We start from the raw sequence: 10,778 nt of genomic DNA on the forward strand, positions 1-10,778 counted from the left end.
TGGGCTTAAATCTGTTTTCCTAGAGCTAATGAATTAATTTGGTCGAGAGCCCTCACATTTTACCGATAGCCCCCTACAGCAGTACAAGGCAACCGAAAACTTTCTTACCCTTTCCACAATATAAGGCTTCCACGACAGCCGCCGTTGATCGCCCACCTAGTTACCTGGTTCAGGTAACTTTGAGCCAGATCAAAAAGGGTGTATAGAAATCGTCCCTTAACCAAAAGTTTCACATCATCTACATAGGCGATCACCCACTTTTTCCAGTTTCTCTGGAAGGTCGTTAACAACCGCAATCCAGACCAGGGGGGAGAGAACACCACCTTGTGGAGTGCTCCTAATGACTCTGCACTGAGTGCACGCGCTGTCCTACTCCGAGGCGACTGTTCTGTCACGAAGTAAGCTGTAGATAAGCCTTATTCGGTTGGTTTCAACCTCCAGATTATGAATATACTTAACTATTGCCTCTGGAGTGACATTGTTGAAGGCCCCTCTTATGCGTGAAGGGTTCCTCTGACCACTTTACCAATGTGTGCAGAGCGGTTTTCGCCGACCTTTTCTTGCAAAAAGCTCTTGAAAGACAGTCACGGGGAATCGCGTATCTTATGTGTAGGTCTATCAGTCTCTCTAGCGCGTTTAGCAAAAACGAAGAGAGACTGATTGGCCTAAAATACCTAGAGGAAACATATGCGGCCTTCGGGATGAACGCCACACTGACTACCTTCGAAGCCTTGGGGATGTACCCGGTTCTCACGCAGTTCGCATAAATAGGGTCCAACTAATTGCACGCCACCTTCAGAGGCTTTTGCAGCTGCGCAGGTATGATGCCATCGGTCCCCGGCGACTATAATGGTTTGAACGAATTTATCGCCCGGGTCACGTGACAATCGTCCAGATGATCGGAGAAGTGCAGGACCTGGGGGGAGATTCTGAAACCAGTTAGCGACAATTGTCGAATCGCTATCACACTTTTTGACGCAAAAACATTTATATCACAGTCTCCCTCCTGAAGTACAAAATATTCCAAAGAAGTACATTTGACTGTACTTCGAAGTACGAAGTACAAGAGCGAAAAAAGAAGTACAGTATTTCCGAAAGAAGTACGGTTGGTCACATTAAGTATGGTGGTCTGGACATACAACATTGCAAGTTGATAAAAGCGTTGTAATAAAAAGGGGCTTGTTCGAGTTGCAAACAGCCGTAGTGTTGCGCGAATTATCAAAGTACCGCGTTCTGTATGAATTTCTAGCAATGTAGGGCCTGTTCGAAGTACGTAATAAAAGCGGCATTACGGCCGTACTGATGCAAATTCACAACACTGTTGCAACTGCCCAAATGATAATACGTTCCTAGAAATCGACACAGAACGTGATACTTTAATAATTCGCGCAACACTGGGTTGTGATTGCAGCTCGAAAAAGCCCGTAATATCAATGGGCGCGTTTATAATCTGTTTAGCTCAACTGCTACGAACTGTTCGTCGCCTGGGTAAAAGACTGTTGTAAGCGCCATTTTAACGATTTTTAGTTCTAGATGCAGTTATATGTTTTGAAATAAGGTCTTTCGATTGGTGTTATCAGTTTTTAGATATCTCCTTTAGTTTCCGAGGTAATGACTACAAATTTTTCGATAATTTAGTAAAAATTTAGTTGGTGATGCAGTCATATTAAACTAATCAATGGGTTGGCTTTCCTTTATGGCCGTTCGTTAAAGGGGCGGTGGGCGAAAGGTAAGTGGGCGTGGCACCTCTAACACACCTTTTTGGAGAGGGAATGAACCGCCATTGACAAAAATGCAACCCCCGACCACCTTGGCCCCCTATGGTTCCCTAGGGACCCCTTAGAAAAATTACCAAAAATCACAATTTTCATTTGCGTTTATTCGCTTGAAAAATGTTAAATATTCATTTGCACAATACACTTTTATATACACATTTTTATAAAACACCCACTAACCAAAATAGACATCACTGGGGGCGGCAGCCCAAGGTTTACTACACAGAAAGGGAATTCTAGTTACCTCATCCTTTCCCAAGGTTACATCACTGGGGCGGTAGCCCCAGTTAGGTGCACACAGAAAGGAGAATTCTACCTAGTAAGGGTTATAATAACTAAGCGCAGACGAAGGCCGCCTACGCAGAAAGGAATTCTACGTAAAATACTGTGGACGCAAGTAAAAATTGCCATTTTTGGCCATTTTTCTAAGGGGTCCGTAGGAAACCATGGGGGCCTAGGTGGTCGGGGGTTGCATTTTTGTTAATGGCAGTTCATGCCCTCTCCAAAAAGGTCAGTTGGAGGTGACACGCCCACTCCCCCTTCGCCCACCGCACAAACTGCCATAATGGAAAGTTTCCCCCTAATCAATATCTTAAAAATGCCGTTCTCCATTTTTGGATATCTCCTTTAGTTTCCGAGATATTGAGTAAAACGCGTCGTTAATTTGGTAGAAATTTTGATCACATTTTGTCGTATTTCATACTAAGTAGCTGCCAAATTGTGGACAAATGGCGCTTACGACAAACATTTTACTAAAGAAAATCTTTCATAGACTCAACACTAATTAAAAATATACATTAAAAATTAAATAATTTTAGCATTTTGTGAACTAGTAACCTTTTTGTTATTGTTGCCGAAAAAATTAATGGTGATTTCGTTTCTACCAAAAAATGTCGCCTTTTGATTGCCCCCTTTTTCTTTTCGTGTGCGATTCTAAATTAAGGGCAAAGAGTGAAAAAATGTTGTGTTCGTTTCTTAAAATGCCACACTCTTGTAAGGCAAACAAGGCACCTTTGCTGCCCTTTGAAACTTTGTCAGGGAAGATGGTTGCCCTGAAATTCAGATGGTTGCTTAGAACGATAATATGATGATGCGTGAGCTGGACAATGACAAGAGGCAAAAACATGCCTTTTCAAAGGGTTGAGTCAATCACATTTTGCACCGTGCAAGGGCAAAATTTTTTGTTAGAAACGAAATCTCCATAAGAAAGCTCACAATTTCATAGAGTTTTCCGTATATTGTACTTATGTATGTCACTTATCGTCATTCTGGAAAACCGCGTAACTGAACCGCCGAAAATTGGATTTGCCCGCACAAGCTCTTGGCTCAACCCTTATCCATTCGTCCTGAAATATACTACCCAGAATTGAGATTGTTTTATAAAAAAAAGAACCATTTTAAAATAAAAGTGTTTTTACTCTCTAGAAAATAATGTATGCAACCTCACATACGCGGTTTTGTACTTTAAACGACGATATGTTATTAATACTGTGCTCACAACGGAAAGTAGAAGGTATTGGAAAAGGGGGCGTGGCACCTCCCATACAAATCGCTTATTTCGCAGAAAATTTATCCAATGGTTGGTGCTGCTGACGATATAGATATAGAAACTCCATGTGTTTACTTTTCAGATAGCTAAATGAATTTTTGTAAGTGCGCCTTTGCCTGACGCCCTCATACACCCTAAAAGCGATCTTGCACCTACCTCCGATTGATGAAATTGCTCGGGGCGGCCGTTAGTACAGCAGTAATACTCAAAGAAACCAGTTCATAAATATTAAGGTAAATTGTAAAAGTGGCAAATCGACAAGGAAAGATTCGAACACATGGCTTCATTTGAACGATATTTAAGAGATCACACGACTCTTTTAGTCAATGTACGGGAAAACTTTTCATCTTAAGGGAAGGAGGGAGGGGGAGGGGACGTCGAGGATTCTTGGCCCTCCTATAACTGAAAACGCTCATCTGTGCTCTTAAGTTTCCTTAGAAGGACTTTTATTGGCTTACATGGTACATCGGACTAATGTTGTAGTTGCAAGATCATAGAAGAATATTACGCACGCTTGGCAGAGGTAGGAAATAAGACCATCGGTAAAACTCATGACATCGAAAGGGATTAGTATCCATTTGAAATCACAGCGATAATATTCTTGGCCTTGGAGGATTCTGCTCTTTATTCGTTTCAATTTAAACTAAAAATTTTTACTTTACAGGCCGCTTTTGCTATTAAAAACTATTTTTGTATTGGCCAACGCAAAAGATCTTATTAGGCACCGCGAAGCAAGGGGGCACTGGCTAGTTTTATTATATATTGTTTATAAATGAATTATAGTTTTATAAATCATATGTTTTGAGTCATATGTTTTTGAGAAAAATACACCGTAGTAATTTGAAAATTTAAAAAAATTACATTACTCGACTGAAAAATATGATATTCGACGGCACACAGTGTGCTTTTTTGACACTTCATACCGATTAATCGCAGCGCTTTCGACAGAAGCAATATTTTGTATGAAACAAAACGGCTTTGAAAGCTAAAAAAATATTGCCATTGAGCCACAATTATTCCTTGACCTTAAAAAAAAATTGTCAAAAATAGTGTTTTTCGAAAAAACATGCAAAATCCAACGAATATATTCAACAAAAAAACATTTTTTGTATTTTTATTATACTAATATTATAGATTTTGAGATGAGAAACACGATTCCACTGTTTAAAAAACGAAAAAAAAAATGTCAGCCCCTCAATTTGAAAAATGCATTATATATTATGATTTGCATGCAGCTGTGCATCCTTCACACAATTTTATATCCCTCGAACAATAAGTGCGTTTTAGTGTAATTCGAGAGCCGAGTTATAATTATTCTAAACCAAACTTCGAAAGTATTCAACTCGGAACCCGCTGGTGGTTGTGTCAAAATATGTCGACAAATTTTGGCCAATTTGGAAATGACCAAATTCATATCAGAAAAAATTTCAATTAGCACGAAATTGTTCCGGAAGTAGAATCACAATACCAATAGTGTAATTGAAATTCTTAACCAAACTAGGATTTCTCGACCGACCCGTAGATCCGTCCCTGCCGGAATTAACTGCAGTTGATCCGAATTAAGTCAGAGTTAATCCAGATCAACGCTACCGTCTGTTTAGGCTTTAAGCTAGCGATATTTCGCTTCGATATGAATTTTAATCCTTTTTACACTTATTCTAAAAATACTCAGGCGAAAAATTGCAAATTTAATATGGGCATTAAAAAATGTTTACCCTAGAATGCAAAAAGATTTGGAGGTCTTACTATATGGGCCTAGGTCTTTAATCCTGAGTTGGAATCATTCCGCGCTCAGACAATAACACTTAAATTGTTGCACAGTGTTATATGGGAAAAATTTACTTCTCTCTTTTTAAGGACATCGAAAATATGTACGTAAAAGTATATGAATGAAATTAATACGAATTCACTAGAATGGTCAAGTTCTTGCATTTATATTAAGACGAACCCAGCTTAATTACCCATTCAACATTCGGTTACTTTAGCGCAGGTGCGAAAATTCGGTCCAAAACACAATTGAGAGAATAAATTTGATTTCATTATGGGGTCAAAATTGGAAGCATTGCACCTACCCTCTGCTCTTTTAAATTATTCCAAGAGAGTTTGCTCACAGTGTCCGCGCAGGTATAAAACATTCTTGCTATACACATTTTGCCCATATTCGACTGAAAACTCCGATTGAAGCTAGTCGATTCAATTACTGCTGTTTTAAATTTTCTAAAACAAAAATTATATACACAAGTACACAAATACATATTTAAAAATGAATATCCGCAATATTCCACCATTTGTTTTGAGCTTGGACTCAACACCATACTTCAATCACGATATGTATCCAAATCATATTTATCGACGATTCCACGAGCGTGAACATCATCCATTGGATTTAGCCACATTGGGATTAATTGCGCGTTTGGGTCCACATGCTCATCATTTGGTGGCTAACAAACACAATCAAGAGCTCAATGTTGCAAGTCGTTTCGGCAAAAAAGGCTTTGAAGTCCACCTTGACGTTGGCCTATTCGAACCTGAGGATCTTAATGTGAAAATAGTGGACGATTCATTGGTGATTGAGGGAAAGCACGAAGAACGTGAAGACGACCATGGACATATTTCACGTCACTTTGTACGTCGTTATGTGCTTCCCAAAGGCTTTGATCCGGATACCATTGTGTCGACATTATCATCGGATGGTGCACTGACTGTGCGTGTTCCCTCTCCGCCACCACCACCAGAAGAACAGAAAAAGGAGCGGATCATAGCCATACAGCAAGTTGGACCATCTGAAATATTTTCTAAAACCAAAAGTCAGGAAGAGGCCGACGCCTCTGCCGCAAAACTTTCGTCAAAATAAGCATACATGTACTATGTATAAGTATGTACATACACATGTAGTGAAGTGTAAATCACATACATAAATACATACTTATAAAAGGCATAACTTTACATTTCCTGCATATGAATGTATGTCTGTATACATATTTATATGAACATGTCAACATTGCACTAAATAGTTATTTGAATAACTGCCATTTTTATATTTGTGCGTATGGATGTATTTTAAAATAATAAGACTTCTGCTTAAAAATACTAAAACTTAGAATACATATGTATTCACGATGTATTATATAGAACCTTTAATAATATCTTATACAAAATAGTTCATTTATTAAAGCGCATCCTTATCCTATTGGAAAATCCTATCTTATAAAATTCCAAGAGATTAAAAAACAACTTTTCTACTTTTTATCGCACTTTTTTAACATTATAAATATTTTAAATATACATATGTACATAAGTATACATATGTATGTAATAAATATGAAGGAATTAATAAGTTCCATACCAGACTTTGAATAAGTAATATTTTGCTAATATGGCGGTGACACCATGTGATTTTAGAAGCATAACGTGTCAAGGTAAAATTTTCAGTATAGAACTAGTATATATGTATGTACGTTAGGGCGGGTAAATTTTTTTTACTATGCGTTTGCAAATATAGGTTTCGAAGACAATGTGAAAATTTTCACTGAAATTTTCACAGAAATGTATTTCTCATACCCAACAACCCCTTATAGCATTTTTTTCATACAAAATTAAGCACTTTTAGACCCATGGATTCTTCGGCAAGTTTGCTTAGAATTACACGTAGAATCCTTCTGTGCTATACGGGCATAGTCGAAAAAATCTCCCATAAAAACTGATCCGCCCTAATGTACGTACATTCACTAATCAGTTGATATCGACAATGTGACTACAGCGGCAAAAATAAAAAATAAAGGCGACTAGCGGATTCTGAATAAACAATTACGCACATTCACAACTAATCCAAATCAAAAAGAATTTTTGATACAATTGAATATTTGCAGTCATAGGATATATTAGATATAATGTAAAAATAAATTTGTAAGAACAAATTTTGATTTTGCCGCTAGCAGTTTAAATTAATTTTTCTATTAGTGCGGTTATATGTAGATATATCTAACAAGCCAAACTGATTGATGACAAATTTTTTTTTAATTTATCTGTGGTTTAGGTTAGGTTAGGATAATTTGGCCGGCGCCGGCGTTAAGCGCACATAGACCGGTAGATCCTTAGCGTTACCAGTTGGAGCTCGTTTTTGCGCGTGAAAGAAGACATCACAGAGGATGCCAACGCTTTTTCCGAATTTCAGTAAAAATTTCAAATCCACTTTTGAGATGTCCTCTAACTTCTCGAATTGGTAGGCTCCCAAGTATGCATATATGTATACATAACTTTCCGATAGGACTGATAGTTTCTAACAAATTAATTAATCATTCCAGTTTTTTTTTATTTTTTAATGAAAAAATGTAAAAAACTCAAACTTTAACAGAAGGAAAAAAAAAATTAAATTAAAAATAACAGGTTCTGTGCCAAATTTTTGCATTTGTGCTGTTACAACAAAAATCAAGAAAATCGATTGATAAATAAAGAAATAATGAGTGGTCAAATGGAAATACGCAAAGATTTTTTATATGAAAAATGAGCAGGAAAGAATGTTACTCATACGCCACGTACGCCTGAGCTGTTCTGTTAATTTTATATTAGTTACGATCCCGTACGAGTCCGGACTAGTCAGGCATAGTCAGTCACATTTTACTGAAAATCGATCCCGTACTCGGTTCTCTGACTACTGAGAGGTCAAAAAAGAGAGTGTATAAGGTCCATTCTCTGTCAGAACTCACCAGTTTTAGTCCGAAGATATTTTGCTGGTAAATGTATCAAACGATCAGCTGTAGTGTGTTTGGCAACCAAATTATGCAACTCCATTTTTGCATTAAGAATCTAAGTGCTAAAAGCAACCCTGTGATCTTCCAAAATTTCCACAATTCGAAAATGGTTTAATGATAAAAGGTGGCAACATTGGTTTTTCGCGTATACAGTCATGATTCATGGTACCATGGTGTTCATGGTATACAGTGGCTAGCTTCGTTTCAGTGATCGCCGATCGAGATTTCATTTATTATTTTACATTATTTGGATAAAGAAAAGTTAATCAAATTCAACATCGATGTGATGCTGATAGAAATCTGGATCAATTTGTAATCGACTCTGTTTGTTTTGTTTCCTAATTAAGTGAGGAAATTTTAATTGACAGTTCCAACAAATGAATATATACACAAACAAATGTTCGGTTATGGTTAAAACAATTCAAGTTTTTGTATTGAATTTTTGGTTTAAAATTTGTTTTTTCCTTTTCAGTAGGGTTTTTTGCACATTATCTTCTGCGTGAGAATTGATCGTAATAGATATGGATCTGAATAAGCGACTGGAACACGGCTGTTTGTCAAAAGCATACGGCTTCGAACTCGCTTAAATGTACATTTGCTAAATGCGATAGCATGAACGCTCTTCGAAAACAGATGTTCGAAAGTGCTAAATGTTGCATTTTAAATGCAGCAAAAACGCTGCATTAGCTTATTTCGAGTGTAGAGCAGGGATTGGCATTGGTTGAACTTAAACTGTTTCATACTCAATCAATACTGGTGCTTTGTATGACTGAGCAGCGGAGTTGGCTTAGTAGTATCGATACCTAAACGAAATTAGAGGATGACTGAACACCAGCGCATAGCGTGCTGTCTTGCAAATACAGCCACCACAAGTGAACGATGCTTATAACAGCTCATACTGACATTGACTTCGGCAAACCTGTACTCCGAATGATCGTGTCCGATATGAAAAATAATGTATCATATGCATTATTTCGGCTTTCAACCGAAACTGTGCATGTATGCATTACTTCGTTTTCTCCGTATGCATTATTTCGGTTTCAACCGAAACTGTGCATGTATGCATTACTTCGTTATTCCCATATGCATTATTCCGGTTTTGAACCGAAACTGTGCATGTATGCATTACTTCGTGTTTCCCATATGCATTATTTCGGTTTTCAACCGAAACTGCTCATGTATGCATTACTTCGTTTTTCACATATGCATTATTTCGGTTTTCAACCGAAACTGTGCATGTATGCATTACTTCGTTTTTCCCATATGCATTATTTCGGTTTTGAACCGAAATTGTGCATGTATGAATTACTTCGTTTTTCCCATATGCATTATTTCGGTTTTGAACCGAAACTGTGCATGTAAGCATTACTTCGTTTTTCACATATGCATTATCTCGGTTTTGAACCGAAACTGTGCATGTATGCATTACTTAGTTTTTCCCATATGCATTATTTCGGTATTCTAACGAAAATATGCATATGCAAAATTTCGGTAATTTGTTATATTTACGTATCATTTCGATTTCAAACCGAAACTATGCATATACGCTTTAATTCGGTCGCTCAGAGGAGGAAGGTGTCAAAAATCTCTTTAATAAAAAGCGGTAAGGTAGTTTGCAATTCAAATTGTTAGCTAAATTAATAATTAAAATGCCATTATCAGGGTTGTCAGTTGTCAAAATTGTGTACACTTCTCTTTCGAAAAACTCACCGCGTTTTATTCGGTGAGTTTTTGGTTGTGTGTTTCACTCGGTGTACACTACATTTTCTGACTGTTACAGAATCCAGTCCCAGGAAATCAGCATTAAACTCGCACATCGTATAAGTGTTGTGAGAGATTCGATATGTGACATGTAAAGTTAAAAGGGACCTACGCTCAGAAACAAAGATTTCGAGAAAAACGACTTTGAAGTTTACCAAGTTGATTTTGATGCTTCTGAACGTTTTAATGGATTGAAACTCGTTACTTCGGGGTTTTCGGGGTCACTGATTACGAATCCGATGTTAGTTCCAAAATTCAAATGGCGGATGCAATATGGCGGATGACTTTTTTTTTCAAATTTACCGGAATCGCTTGAAATTCGTTACCCGGGGGTTTTGGTGTCGCTGATTACGAATCCGATCTTCGTTTTTAAAAATTCAAAATGGCGGATCCAATATGGCGGAAAAAATTTAAAATTTGTTCGGATTCATGTGAAACTCAAAAACGTCGTTGACACCGAAAACGAGGTCAGTGATTACGAATCCGATGTTCGAAACCCCCGAGTAACGAGTTTCAATCGAATTTGATTAATTTCAGAATAGTTGTCAGATTTGATTTTTTTATACTTTTTTTTGTGAAAGTACCTAACTTTGAAGTGAAATTACTTTCTTTAAAACGAAAGTATGCATATGCATAATTTCGGTATTTTCTCATATTCATTATTTCGGGTTTCAACCGAAACTGTGCATGTATGCATTAATTCCTTTTTTTTTATGCATTATTTCGGGTTATAACCGAAAGTATGCATATGCATAATTTCGGTCTTTTCTCATATGCGTTATTTCGGTTTTGAGTCGAAATTGTGCATATATGCACCATTTCAGTTTATGTCATATGCATTATTTCGGTTTTCAAACTAAACTGTGCATGTATGCATTACTTCGTTTTTCCCATATGCATTATTTCGGTTTTGCACAGTTTCGCATGTTTGCATTACTTCGT

General features: G+C 37.2%; 1 protein-coding gene across 1 annotated transcript; it reads left to right on the forward strand.

Moving 5' to 3' along the window:
* Positions 1 to 5,482: 5,482 nt before the first annotated feature.
* LOC118750380 (heat shock protein 67B3) lies at positions 5,483 to 6,558 on the forward strand. The gene has a single exon (XM_036485101.1). It carries the CDS (start codon positions 5,588 to 5,590, stop codon positions 6,176 to 6,178), a length of 591 nt encoding a protein of 196 aa, XP_036340994.1. The 5' UTR covers positions 5,483 to 5,587; the 3' UTR covers positions 6,179 to 6,558.
* The last annotated feature ends 4,220 nt before the right edge of the window (positions 6,559 to 10,778 follow it).

The sequence above is a fragment of the Rhagoletis pomonella genome, unplaced genomic scaffold, assembly GCF_013731165.1.
Source record: "Rhagoletis pomonella isolate Grant_MI unplaced genomic scaffold, Rhpom_1.0 Rhpom_scaffold_00216, whole genome shotgun sequence".
Lineage (NCBI taxonomy): Eukaryota > Metazoa > Arthropoda > Insecta > Diptera > Tephritidae > Rhagoletis > Rhagoletis pomonella.

Coding starts and splice junctions, on each gene's coding strand:
- LOC118750380 (XM_036485101.1), top strand. CDS start 5,588: ATGAATATCCGCAATATTCCACCATTTGTTTTGAGCTTGGACTCAACA.